The sequence below is a fragment of the Armigeres subalbatus genome, chromosome 1, assembly GCF_024139115.2.
Source record: "Armigeres subalbatus isolate Guangzhou_Male chromosome 1, GZ_Asu_2, whole genome shotgun sequence".
Taxonomy (NCBI): domain Eukaryota; kingdom Metazoa; phylum Arthropoda; class Insecta; order Diptera; family Culicidae; genus Armigeres; species Armigeres subalbatus.
Window position 1 is genome coordinate 265073970 of NC_085139.1, and position 14303 is coordinate 265088272.

The 14303-nt window shown below is 46.1% G+C and overlaps 1 protein-coding gene across 2 annotated transcripts in view; it reads right to left on the reverse strand.

The window, feature by feature from the left end:
* LOC134207309 (mucin-2) overlaps positions 1–14303 on the reverse strand; it is a 630356-nt gene that overhangs the window by 82149 nt on the left and 533904 nt on the right. The window contains exon 1 of one of the 2 annotated variants that reach the window (XM_062683032.1): positions 3003–3144. The exons of the other annotated variant lie outside the window; for it this stretch is intronic. Within the exon in view, the coding sequence (XP_062539016.1) occupies position 3003 (1 nt within the window). The 5' untranslated portion in view covers positions 3004–3144. Of the gene's footprint in view, positions 1–3002; positions 3145–14303 lie in introns of those variants that run through there. 2 annotated transcript variants of the gene reach the window in all.

Below are 14303 nucleotides of genomic sequence, written 5' to 3' on the forward strand. Positions count from 1 at the left end.
GTGTTCGCCAAGAAATTCAAAAATAACATCTTTATTATTTTATCTACTCGTTTTCTCTTTGAAGATTTCATCTACTTGATATGATATTTTTCTTTTCTCAACCTCCTACAAAATAACATGTTTCTATCAGAAATTCTGGCTCCTCCAGGAACATTTGAAATTTCTCCGGAAAGTTATCCAAAAATTCCTCTGAAAATCATTCGAAAACCCTTCTCACAAATCTTTTTGTAATTCATCCAGAAAATATACATTCCCCTAAGAATTTATTAAAAAAAAACCTATGAAAATTACTTCTGGAAATTTATCAGGGAATTCGTTGAAGATATTTTTCCTTCCTCCAAGAGTTCATTCTAAAAATTTCTTCAGCTTTTCATCCAGAAAAATCTACGGTATTTCCTCCAGGAATGCAGAGCAGCGGCTCTCAACATGGGGTACATGTACCTCTGGGAGTACCTTTGCTTGCCCCAGGGGTTACCTCGGATCAAAATGCGTAATGGTGGAAGCCTTCTTTCAAGAGGCTCGGAAGCCTCCTTTCAAGAGTCTCGAAAGCCTCCTTTTGGTTTGTAATAACGATACGCGAAAAGAAATATGGTTGCGTATTGACGCCCGGCCTATTCACTTCCTCTCAAAAAGACAAAGCAGACATCTTTTCAAGCATTTTCATTTATGCCATATGCCAAATGAGAAATTTTCCATACCCTGGGATGTCGTGAAAATTTCGCAGCTGATAAAAAGTGCTCAAGTAGATCGCAATTCATATCACGCCAGTGCGCTGCCTATAGCATAGTTTGATTCGGTTTATTCCTCAACCAGCTGGAGATAAATCGCAATGCGATGATAAAATAATCCATCCTTCGTCAACTCTACCCAACAGAACGGAAATTAGATCAAACACCCCACCACACACCGTAGGCTTGTTCTTGTTCATCAACTTTAGTCTTATCGGTTGTGAAGAAGAATCGCCTACGCATTGGGTCCCACGTCCCACCAGGATCCACCGACGGAAAAATCGATACAATCAGCACTAATTACTGCTCATTACAACCATCATCCATCACCAACTGGGGGAGGGGCGAAGGCTTATTGGAGGCATCGATTGCTGTCTGACGGCATCCTGCCTGACCGACACCGGCAGACAAAGTCGATTCTTGATTGATGATTGCTGACCAACCACCACCTACCACCATCACCACCAGACCGTATCCGCCTGCCCTGGTATTCATTTCCTAGAAGATCTGAGACGAGGGTAGCGAAGACATGCGGACGTAACAGTGTATTCGGTCCCAAGAAAGTGCTCAATGTTGCATTCGCTTTTCAGCTTGGGGATTGAATGTTGTAATTCTTAGTTTCCAAAAAAACAAACAACTTTCTGTTTCGGGAAGGAGTTTTTTGAACGTACTTTTGTCTGTGAGTAAACCATCGCAAACCGTAGTTCTTTCTTATACCAACTAACGCAACGAAGCGACAAATGAAGTTATCCAACAAGTTGTGACAGCCTTCCGGGCCGGAAGTCGTTGGTCGTGGCGAAGTCGTGTCGAAGAAAGATAGGGCAGTCACGCGTAATTAGGGCTGTCAAACCAGTAATTGTCCGTAGCAGATCGAACCCGAGAGCTTGATCGGTAACGCAATTCGATTGAAGGGGAGAAGGGGGGGATGCGCTTTCTGAAAGGATGAGACCAATTATGTTCCTGTCCTTGGACGGCATCATGGAACGACGGACGAAATGGATCCCACCGGGCATTGTTAGTGTCGTTGTCACTGTTCCTGGCAGTTTTGTATTAACTATTGTGTGGCTCGTTACCGTGTAATGATAACGAAACCGGGCGATGGCGACTCCAAGAGCGACATAATATTTTTGTCGTTTTCTGTTGTTGCCCGGCGCCAAGTTCGTTTCGAAGAGTGGATGAGCGTTTTCTGAATAGGCATTAAGATGAGATAAACTTTTTTTATTGGCTCTAATAAGGCCCTAATAGAGGAATGTGAAACAATAATTGTGCAAAAAACAATAATGAGTCAGTGGATCAGTGGTAGCAGTGTTGATACCTGATGTTTCAATACTGTTCGAAAACTATGTATAACACTGACCCAACAAAGTGCAAAATGGAATGACTAATTATAATAATTCCTGAAATATTCTCAAATAAATAGTCGTTTGTTAAAGTTACGATGCTTCCTCAGAAACCTGAGAAGATGGTTTGACTAGATTTAAATAGCGCGGCTGTAAATGTACAGAACTGCGTTTGAATAATAAAATAAATTTTGCTCCTTGTCAATTGCCGGTGATAATAAAGACTCGCTGGAAGTACTTTTCTAACCCGAAATTGGGAATGTTACGTACAACAACATATCCAGATAGGTTCTACCAGCTCTGGTTTTTATTTGATTGAATTGCTCCATTCGAATACTTTTCGCCAGAGGAGCGACATCCAATTTTTTTACTATGGATTTTGACAGGTTTGCCTGTTCGTTCTTTTTTGGGTGATAAATTTATCCCCCAGTGTCAAATCACCCCAATACTGATTTATTTTGCAATAGTATGTGCGTGAATTTTGAATGTTTACGTTTTTACAGGATAATATAATGCAAAACGCCCTTAACACTCAATAATGCAACATGATACAATCATGAGAAAATAGAGAAAAATTTAACGAATTATCAATTAAAACAATTTTACACTTGATTCCATGCTTCAAACTTAAGAATGTTCAACTTATTTGCTCAATTATTTAGAATGCTAGTTGCCCAAGGTACTGTCTATGCCTTTGTTCGTTTCATATCATTTTCACCCTCGCAATTATTTATGTTGCATTCGCAGTGCACTCGTATTGGTGATTCAGAAAAGATGTGACAAAGATGGCGTAGCTTGTCATCCCCGTGCTTTTCGCTGATTGCATCTGCTTGCTATGGTTTCCAACAAAGTAAACATTGCTACACATGGCTGAGGGTTGCGCAAAATTCGCCTCGCAAACCGACTGGAAAGCACACAAAAACTCATGGCTCACTGATTAAATAGAGAAACCGGGCGAAAACCTCCTAAGCTTCTGGCTGGTGCTGTGATTTCGCTTGTCCTGCTGCACTTTTAACCGCCACACAGACCCAGACCTTATATCGCTATATAGCGATCGGGAGAAAAAACCTCAAAATCCACCGAAACCACACCAAAAGACAACACAGGAAAATAAACCAAACTTGTACTGTATGGAGCTGCAATGGAAATAAAACTGCCAGAACTGGATTACCGACGAAGGGAAAATAGCGACGGACCGCCACTGTTGGCATTCGGTCGCCTGTGGACTTTTTCCTTCAATGCCATCAGGGTTGAATTCAGTAAAAGGAGTTCTCGATCAACCGGAATAAGTTCTCATCGTGGATATCCACCCTAACTACAAATCCGACCCTGTATGTAGCTTATATTGTGAGAAAACTATAAAAACAGCAGAAACGATTCACAAACACACATTGTTTAGCCTTGGGAAGGGATTTATTGAAAAAGATTTACATCTCCCTCCCGGACTCCGGGAAGCCGCGGCGGCAAAGTGAAACCGACAGACAAAGGTTTTTATCTAAATTGGAATTGCTTTGCAACAACGAAACAACGGCGACGGCGGCGCGGCGGCAGCACATTGGCACCGACTCGATGCAAATTTTTCGTTACAAAACAATGCAACCGCAAAACTGTCACAAACACACGCGTTCTTTTAGCCACACCAATGACACGGGATTTCTCCCGGGCAGTCCACTCTGAGTCTGGGATGATCAGCACTGTTCTGTGGATAGACTTCAACGCTCTTTGTGTGATTGTGGCACAATAAAATGGAATTGTTTTCAAACAAAACTGCAGTGTACTCAAGTGATATTATTTTCTATAAGTGCACGGTCGTCTCTGGTTGAGTAGGGTAAAGTGCCCAATGGTGGACCCCCAACCAATAGTGGACCCTCCAGACATTTTTTCATTATTACAGCACAATGGAAACATTTTGCCATGAAATTCCATCGGGAGAACCTACGTTACAGTTCTATGATTTGATTACATGCATTGGAAATGCTATGGAAAGTAAAAATAGATGATTTTTTACAATTCTATAAAAAAATAAACACGAGAGTGTCCATTATAGGAATATTTTGGAGGGTCCATAATAGGAAAGAAGAACGTCCCGAAACGAAACATGAAAATCAAATGAAGTGTCGACTATAGGGAACCAATTTCCTATTATGGACCCCCAGGGGGTTTACTATAGGGCAAATTTAGTTCGACTTTACAATGTAAATTTTAAAGAATAACGTCGAGTATTTGAGCGTTTTATGTATGTATCGTGAAGAGGAGATGCAGAGCTTGATATTAGATGTCACGCAAAATTATTATTTTGAAAATTCCCACTCCTTATGCCAGGAAGAGCAAAATTTCGCTACTAGGGGGTCCACTATTGGGCATTTTACCCTATAAAATAGATCCACAGAAAAAACAATCACAGATGAAGAGATGTTTGGTAGGAAACATACAGAAACAAAATCATTGACAATAAAACGGTTGCCGTTGTCTAGGGTAAGGCGGTATAATATGCTCCTCCTAAGGCAATATTTATGATATCCTTTTTCTCTTCAACGCAATTTATGCAAACTTTGTGTTATTTGGTAGTCCAAAAAGTCACAAATGCATTGCCTGTGAGTAGTCATATAAAAATATTACAGAGAATACGTAATAATTAAGCTTTTTTAAGAAAAGCCGTGAAAAAATGGATTTCGAAAGTTCCTGGGAAAAACGCCCCACCGTTATTAAAGACGTTCCATAGCCCTTCAACTTCATTAGTAGGTATTTTATCCATCCCATAATAAAAAGGTTATAAGACAAGAATCTTGAATCAGATGGAGACGCATTATACTACAAGACATTTTATATAATCAGAAATTATTTTCATTATTATATGAATGAAGGATGAAATCATCTATTTCGTGAGGGCCGATCAACGACGGATCAAATGTTTACCCTGAGACAAATCCTTGATAAATTGCGGGAGTACAACTTGCAGACACATCATCTGTTTATTGATTTCAAGGCGGCGTACGATTCAGTGAAACGGAATGAATTATGGCAAATTATGCTTGAACATGGTTTTCCGGCGAAACTGATACGGCTGATTCGTATAACGTTGGACGGATCGAAATCAAGTGTAAGGGTTGCGGATGAAATATCGACGTCATTTGTTACCTTAGATGGATTAAAACAGGGTGATGCACTCTCGAACCTACTGTTCAATATAGCGCTCGAGGGAGCGATTAGGAGAGCTGGTGTGCAAAGAAGCGGTACCATTATCACAAAATCGCATATGCTCCTGGGATTTGCGGACGATATCGATATTATCGGAATTGATCGCCGTGCCGTGGAAGAGGCTTTTGCGCCTTTTAAGAGGGAGACAGCGAGGATTGGACTCACGGACAATACCAGCAAAACGAAGTACATGGTCGCTGGCAATCAACGTGGGTTCATTAGTGGTGATGGTAGCGTAATAGTGCTGGATGGTGGAAAATTTGAAGTGGTAGAAGAATTTGTGTATCTTGGAACATTAGTGACGTGCGATAATGATGTTACCCGCGAGGTGAAAAGGCGTATTGCAGCTGCAAACAGGGCTTATTACGGACTTCGTAACCAGCTTAAGTCCCGTAGTCTGCAAACGAAAACAAAACTCGCGCTGTATACTACTCTGATTCTTCCGGTGGCTTTATACGGCCATGAGACATGGACGTTAAAGGAGGCTGATCGGAGAGCTCTCGGAGTGTTTGAGCGTAAGGTGCTGCGGACAATACTCGGCGGTAAACAGGAGAACGGTATCTGGCGGCGTCGCATGAATCACGAATTGCACCAGGTGTACAAAGGGCTGGATATTATTAAGCTTATACAACACGGCAGACTACGGTGGGCTGGTCACGTTGTTCGTATGCCGGAAGAACGTCAAGCGAAGATAATATTTAGTAGAGAACCCGGAAGAGGCCACAGGCTTCGTGGAAAGCCGCGTACACGATGGCTTTTTGCAGTTGAAGAGGACCTGAGGGCGCTCAATGTTCAGGGCGACTGGAAGCGATTAGCCCAGGATCGAGTCCAGTGGAGAAGGATACTCCATTCGGCGTAGGTTCATCGAAGAGCTGTAGCCCATCAAGTATCAAGTATCAAGTATGAATGAATACCGTGGGGAATATTCAGTACTTCACTTGTCATGGTATCGCCAGTGCTAAAGGAGCAGCGCCCCTAAGGTCCAACCTAGGGACCTTCCGCAAGTCAATGCAAAAAAATACAGTGTAGATCAATTAACAAAGCAAATTCAAACTACACACTTAAAAAAATATATTAAAATTAGTTGAAAGGTAAAAAATGGACAAAAAAGCGGGACACAGCAATAGATCAGGATTGTCTTCCAAGGTGAGGAGTCCTCATGGACAAAAAAAAACTTATCAGAACGTTAATTAGGCAAACACGATATCAAGCAAAAGGTTGAATATCGCTGAAAGCACGGCTCACTCTGAGAGCGACAATTTTCGTGTTCCTGCTACACAGGAGTTGGTCGGCTGGTGTCAATATGAAGAAACGATGTTAGCGTAGTCGATGAGGAAACCCCCTCCAGCTGATCTTGTTAATATGATGTTTTAGGAGCAGAGGACTTATGTCCTGGGTTGAGATGCCCGGGTAGGCTGGTCACTGGGGGTTGGAGGGGCTTACACCCTGGAAAAACCAGAGAAGCCCGCATACCTCCGAGGATGGGACTTAAATCCGGGTGGTAGTGGCCCAAGCTGAGTCTAGATCTGGTGGTATTGCCCCCCCATCTTTGAGGAAACACATTAGGGCTGATATGCTTGCGGTATCGTCAGCCAAGGCATCTCGAGGCTGGATCGAGAAATGTCAAACTTTGGACAACGGCAGATCACATGTTCAACTGAGTGTTCTACTTCGCAGATTTCACAAACGATCCGAAAGGGCCTTCCACCGAAATTATGTGAGAATCGTGTGTACTCTGTGCGAAGGCAGGAAATGACTTGCTGGTCCTTGAAACTGGACATGTCGTTCCAGGGTGCCGTGAATCCTTTGACCTTCCGTAGCTGCGTGGTTCTGGAAGCTGCCCATCGGTTAACCCAATCCTGGCTGACGATCTTTTTGATCCAGGCTTTAACGTCCGCATGAGGAACCGGTGTCGTGGAATGCCGGCCTTGATGCTCGACTCTAGCAAAAGTGTCCACAGTGACGTTCCCTGACACCCTACAGTGGCCCGGGATTCAGGCGAAGTTTGTCGACTGTGGATCGCAAGCGAGAATTACCTGAATTCATGGGTGTTTCGGATGGTCGCTTCGCAGCTATGGCACTGGCCAACCCAAGCAACCAAAAGTTCTGATTTTACTCAAATTTGTTCCTAACCGAACCAATTGGTTCACTCTTGGTTCACATTGAGTTCCAAGCCCTATAACGGAACTTCAAAGTTCACTTCTGCACTCTGATTAAGCCAAAACATCCCATCTTATCCGTACTTTTGATTGCTTGGGAAATCAGTCAGGACTAGAAGACGCTGCATTGTTAAGGAAGGCTATCCGACGCCGTTAGGTTGTTCCCAGTAACGCCTATGCTGACTTGTTGTCTCGGAAGGTTCCTATGAGTGTAGTGGTTCTCGTGGTTCCTAAACTCGGTGTTTAGCAGCTCGGCGACCGATCTACGTAGAGCTTTCGTGTTGTCCGCTCTTTTGAAGTACCTCGCAATGGAGTGATTTATATTGACTGTAGAGGAGTGCCAGCTCGTCTCTCCGATCCAGTGGACCATAGCCATTGGTGGGGGGAGGGTTGACGCCGGCCATCGTATACAGCATCCGATCCCCTCGAACAAGGGGGTTCCTAAGGTTTCCGGATGTTGCGGAAGCGTATGCTGCGGATTTTTGGCAAATAGCCGCCTGCACACGGTAGCCTCGGCCTCGGCGCAGGCAGCCTCAGCAGATGTAAAGGGAAGAAGTCCGGAGGCTATGTTGAGGTACTTGTTGAAACCTGGGGAGAGTATGCTGACAAGCTCCCGACGTGCTACACAAGTCAGCTCCAGCCCGTAAAGCAGTTTGCTGTCAATCAACGCTTGCCCGATACGATACCGAGTGGCCCTGTTGTTTGTCCCATACGGAATTGATAAGGTTTTAGCAAGGTTAATACTCAATTTGCAGCCGGTTTTTATCGCTTGGAAATGAGAGACAAAAGACAGTCCTCGGTCGATGGAAACTCCGAGGACCTTGACGAGTTTCCGGTTTGGGATCGGCTGCCCATTAATCTTGAGACTGGGGCCGGAGAGACGATGTCGCCCGTTGCAAACATGCCCGCGGACACTTTTCCCGGCCGACATGGTGAAACCGACCGACGAGGCCCACCGATGGACTGCACCAACCAATGCTGGGGTTAGGAGACGGGTTCGGAGAAAGGAAGCTTCCGAGCCTCTTGGAAGGTGGCTTCCGAGCCTCTTGGAAGGTGGCTTCCGAGCCTCTTGAAAGGAGGCTTCCGAGCCTCTTGAAAGGAGGCTTCCGAGCCTCTTGAAAGGAGGCTTCCGAGCCTCTTGAAAGGAGGCTTCCGAGCCTCTTGAAAGGAGGCTTCCGAGCCTCTTGAAAGGAGACTTCCGAGCTTCTTGAAGGAGGCTGAGGCCTCTTGAAAGGAGGCTTCCAAGCCTCTTGAAAGGAGGCTTCCAAGCCTCTTGAAAGGAGGCTTCTGAGCCTCTTGAAAGAAGGCTTCCAAGCCTCTTGAAAGAAGGCTTCCTGAGCCTCTTGAAGGAGGCCTGAGCCTCTTGAAAGGAGGCTTCCGGGCCTCTTGAAAGGAGGCTTTCAAGCCTCTTCAAAGGAGGCTTCCAAGCATCTTGAAAGGAGGCTTCTGAGCCTCTTGAAAGGAGGCTTCTGAGCCTCTTGAAAGGAGGCTGAGCCTCTTGAAAGGAGGCTTCTGAGCCTCTTGAAAGGAGGCTTCTGAGCCTCTTGAAAGGAGGCTTCTGAGCCTCCTGAAAGGAGGCTGAGCCTCTTGAAAGAAGGCATCCAAGCCACTTAAAAGAAGGCTGAGCCTCTTGAAAGAGGCTGAGCCTCTTGAAAGAGGCTTCTGAGCCTCTTGAAAGGAGGCTTCTGAGCCTCTTGGAAGGAGGCTTCCTGAGCCTCTTGAAAGGAGACTCTGAGCCTCTTGAAAGGAGCTTCCTGAGCCTCTTGAAAGGAGACTTGAGCCCCTTGAAAGGAGGCTCTGAGCCTCTTGAAAGGAGGCTTGAGGCCTCTTGAAAGGAGGCTTCCGAGCCTCTTGAAAGGAGGCTCTGAGCCTCTTGAAAGGAGGCTTCTGAGCTCTTGAAAGGAGGCTTCTGAGCCTCTTGAAAGGAGGCTTCTGAGCCTCTTGAAAGGAGGCTTCTGAGCCTCTTGAAAGGAGGCTTCTGAGCCTCTTGAAAGGAAACTCTGGAGCCTCTTGAAAGGAGACTTGAGCCCTTGAAAGGAGGCTTTGAGCCTCTTGAAAGGAGGCCTGAGCCTCTTGAAAGGAGGCTTCTGAGCCTCTTGAAAGGAGGCTTGAGCCTCTTGAAGGAGGCTGAGCCTCTTGAAAGGAGGCTTGAGGCCTCTTGAAAGGAGGCTTCTGAGCCTCTTGAAAGGAGGCTTCCAGGCCTCTTGAAAGGAGGCTTGAGCCTCTTGAAAGGAGGCTTCTGAGCCTCTTGAAAGGAGGCTTCTGGAGCCTCTTGAAGGAGGCTTCTGAGCCTCTTGAAGGAGGCTTCCAGGCCTCTTGAAAGGAGGCCTGAGCCTCTTGAAAGGAGGCTGGGCCTCTTGAAAGGAGGCTTGAGCCTCTTGAAAGGAGGCTGGAGCCTCTTGAAGGAGGCTGGGGCCTCTTGAAAGGAGGCCTGAGCCTCTTGAAGGAGGCTTCCAGGCCTCTTGAAAGGAGGCTTCTGAGCCTCTTGAAAGGAGGCTTGAGCCTCTTGAAAGGAGGCTTCTGAGCCTCTTGAAGGAGGCTTGAGGCCTCTTGAAAGGAGGCTTCCAGGCCTCTTGAAAGGAGGCTTCTGAGCCTCTTGAAAGGAGGCTTTGAGCCTCTTGAAAGGAGGCCTGAGCCTCTTGAAGGAGGCTGAGCCTCTTGAAAGGAGGCTTCCGAGCCTCTTGAAAGGAGGCTTCTGAGCCTCTTGAAAGGAGGCTTGAGGCCTCTTGAAGGAGGCTTGAGGCCTCTTGAAAGGAGGCTTCCGGGCCTCTTGAAAGGAGGCTTCTGAGCCTCTTGAAAGGAGGCTTCTGAGGCCTCTTGAAAGGAGGCTCTGAGCCTCTTGAAAGGAGGCTTCTGAGCCTCTTGAAAGGAGGCTGAGCCTCTTGAAAGGAGGCTTCCGAGCCTCTTGAAAGGAGGCTTCTGAGGCCTCTTGAAAGGAGGCTGAGCCTCTTGAAAGGAGGCTGAGCCTCTTGAAAGGAGGCTTCCAGGCCTCTTGAAAGGAGGCTTGAGCCTCTTGAAAGGAGGCTTCCAGGCCTCTTGAAAGGAGGCTTGAGGCCTCTTGAATGGAGGCTTCCGGGCTTCTTGGAAGGAGGTCTCTGGGCCTCTTCGAAGGAGGCTTCCAGGCCTCTTGAAAGGAGGCTTCCAGGCCTCTTGAAAGGAGGCTTCCGAGCCTCTTGAAAGGAGGCTTCCGAGCCTCTTGAAAGGAGGCTTCCAAGCCTCTTGAAAGGAGACTTCCGAGCCTCTTGAAAGGAGGCTTCCGAGCCTCTTGAAAGGAGGCTTCCGAGCCTCTTGAAAGGAGGCTTCCGAGCGTCTTTAAAGGAGGCTTCCGAGCGTCTTTAAAGGAGGCTTCCGAGCGTCTTGAAAGGAGGCTTCCGAGCCTCTTGAAAGGAGGCTTCCTAACCTCTTGGAAGGAGGCTTCCTAACCTCTTGAAAGGAGGCTTCCGAGCCTCTTGAAAGGAGGCTTCCGAGCCTCTTGAAAGGAGGCTTCCGAGCCTCTTGAAAGGAGGCTTCCGAGCCTCTTGAAAGAAGGCTTCCGAGCCTCTTGAAAGAAGGCTTCCCAGCCTCTTGAAAGAAGGCATGCCAGCCTTTTGAAAGGAAGCTTTCGAGCCTCTTGAAATGATGTTGCCGAGCCTCTTGAAAGGAGGCTGCCGAGCCTCTTGAAAGGAGGCTCCCGAGCCTCTTGAAAGGAGGCTTCCGAGCCTCTTGAAAGGAGGCTTGAGCCTCTTGAAAGGAGGCTTCTGAACCTCTTGAAAGGAGGCTTCCGGGCCTCTTGAAAGGAGGCTTCCAGGCCTCTTGAAAGGAGGCTTCTGAGGCCTCTTGAAAGGAGGCTTCCAGGCCTCTTGAAAGGAGGCTGAGCCTCTTGAAAGGAGGCTTCTGGGCCTCTTGAAAGGAGGCTCCGAGCCTCTTGAAAGGCGGCTTCCGAGCCTCTTGAAAGGAGGCTTCCGAGCCTCTTGAAAGGAGGCTTCCGAGCCTCTTGAAAGGAGGCTTCCGAGCCTCTTGAAAGGAGGCTTCCGAGCCTCTTGAAAGGAGGCTTCTGAGCCTCTTGAAAGGCGGACGTCCGTGTACAGGAACATATCCGATTCGATCAGTGAACACAAATCATTTATGAATAACACAAAAAGGAGAAGCCCGAGGTGGCTACCTTGAGGAAAACCAGAGGGAATTCTAAATCGCGCTGACTCTTAGCCATTAACTTTAACAAATGCAAGCCGAGAATTGATCGCAGCCGGGCGGTTTTCCAGTCCGGGAGTCTCATTTTCCGCAGCTTCGCGATCATCAGGTCATGGTGGAAAGTGGCGAAGCGCCGACCTGGGTGCTCAACCTTATCCAGAAGGTCAGCTCTAACGTTCCAGGAAACGTCACAATGCCCTGGAATTCAGGAGAAGATTGTAGACTGCTGCGCGTAGGTGAGAATGGTCTGAATATAGAGAGCCGCGAAGGCACTGGCAGAGTCAGTAATTACTAGACCGGATGCAATTCTGACGTAGCTAATGAAGCTTGATGACAGGACGTTGTTGACTAAGTTACAATTGGCAATACAGGTAGGTTGGAAACCGTATAGTAACCTGCTGTCGATGATTGTATGATCGATCTAGATGGAGACCCCTGTTCCTAGTCGTGTGAGGCTTCGAGAGTGTCTGGATTAGGTTGGCTCTGGTACGACAATTGGTTTTCACGGACCGGAAGTAAGGCATTTGAAATAGTGCGGTTTTGTTGGTCAAGGTAGGTGGTGGAAGATCTTTTCTTCCCGGTGAGGGCATTGATTTTCCGCCACAGTCCAGCTGCTGATTATGAAGGATTCACGGTGTCCAAATTCTTCCCACTGCCTTTTCTTAGTTTTTCTTTTTCATGATAGTTTGGCACTGACACTGTTTCTTCTCGTAAATATCCAGGGCGCTGACTTTAAGGGGGTGGGGTGAGCTAAAGGAACTCTCCTAAGAGCTCTTCCTCCTGACTTTAATGGCTCTTCGTGTCTAACGGCAGCGCCTAGGACGAGGTCTGATTTGTGGTATGGATAAGGGGGTGATTCCTGATGTTTTTAGTTTCCGGATGGAGTTGGAAAACTGCTACTACCAGTATCCGCTCAGGGAAACCGGAGGCCTGTATGCTGCATCTGCATAACGCTTGCGTAATGGAGTCCTCCGGTGAAACAGCGACTTTGCTCTTTGCTGTGAACTTGTTGCTTGCAGGGGAATGGGGCGTCCCTCTTCCGTATGTCATCGGACAATGAGTGATGTCCCTTGGTTTCGGTGTCCCACAGTTCTTGTGTAGGAGGATAGGAAGGGATGTTACAACCTGAAGAGGTACTATCCCAGAGAGGAGGGTTCCACTAGCAAATGTCCTCACGCTTCCGCGAGGGAAAGCTTCCTGAATTAACAGCGCACTCCTTACTGCAGCTCCCCTTGGCAGGAGGAGGTACTCGGACTCGGGACTACTAAAGACACTAGGGTAAAGTGCCCAATAGTGGACCCCCAACCAATAGTGGACCCTCCAGCCATTTTTGCATTATTATAGCACAATGTCAACATTGTGCTATGAAATTCTATCGGGAGAACCTACCTTACAGTCCTATGATTTGATTACATGCGATGGAAATGCTATGGAAAGTCAAATTAGATGATTTTTTACAATTCTATAAAAAATAAACACGAGAGTGTCCATTATAGGAATATTTTGGGGGTCCATAACAGGGAAGAAGAACGTCCAGAAACGGGACATGAAAATCAAATGAAGTGTCGACTATAGGGAAGCAATTTCCTATTATGGACCCCCAGGGGGTCTACTATAGGGCGAATTCAGTTAGACATTAAAATGTTAATTGCAACGAATAACGCCGTGTATTTGGGTGTTTTATGTATGTATCGCGAAAAGGGGATGCAGAGCTTGTTGTTAGATATCAAGCACAGTTAATATGTTGAAAATTTCTATGCCTTACGACAGGAAGAGCAAAATTTCGCTACTAGGGGGTCCACTATTGGGCATTTTACCCTATAAACAAAGACGCGAAATCTGATCTCCGAGCAAACAAATCAACCGGCAACCCCGAATGCGCAACACTGCTGATGTTGAATAAACTTTTCAAATTGATCTATGCAATTTTCATGATTTAAAAATATTGAATTTGTATCGCTTTCATCAACTTAAATCGGGTTGTGAATTCACTATAAAGAAGTAAAGTTCATTTTCAACTTTTCGTTGGATTAGCCCAAAATCATCAAAAAATAACAAAATCTATATACATAAAAATAAATTTCTGTCTGTCTGAACCTTATAGACTCGGAAACTACTGAACCGATCGGCGGGAAAATTTGTATGCAGAGGTTTTTGGGGCCGGGAAGGTTCTTAAGATGGTTCAAGATCTTTCCCCGCTTTGGAAAGGGGGGCTCCCATACAAATGAAACTGAAATTTCTGCATAACGCGAGAACTAATCAGAGAATAAATCAATTTTAGGCGAAACGAAGTTCGTCGAGCCTGCTAGTAATAAATAAAACATGTGACTTTGTGGAAATTGAAATGGCCCTTATCAAATGTAGCGCGCGATTTTTTGGAATGACAAGACTCTTGCTCGATTGGAATGACACTGACAGTAAATTTGGACTTCCAATTGGAACATTTCCTGCCTTTGTTTACAGCAGCGGTTCTCAACCTGGGGTACATGTACCCCTGGGGGTACCTTTGCTGGTCCTAGGGGGTACCTCGGACAAAAATGCGTAATGGCGGACGTATTAAATTCCAATCGAAACTTGATAATTGTGCATTTTTTATTTCAAAACTTTGTCTTGTACATATGCGTGGCTATTAGTAAACCAATGCCAATTAAATCCTGCCCTCCTCAACCAGCACAGTGCATGAAGTGCTGCGGAACAAAAGAGCAAAC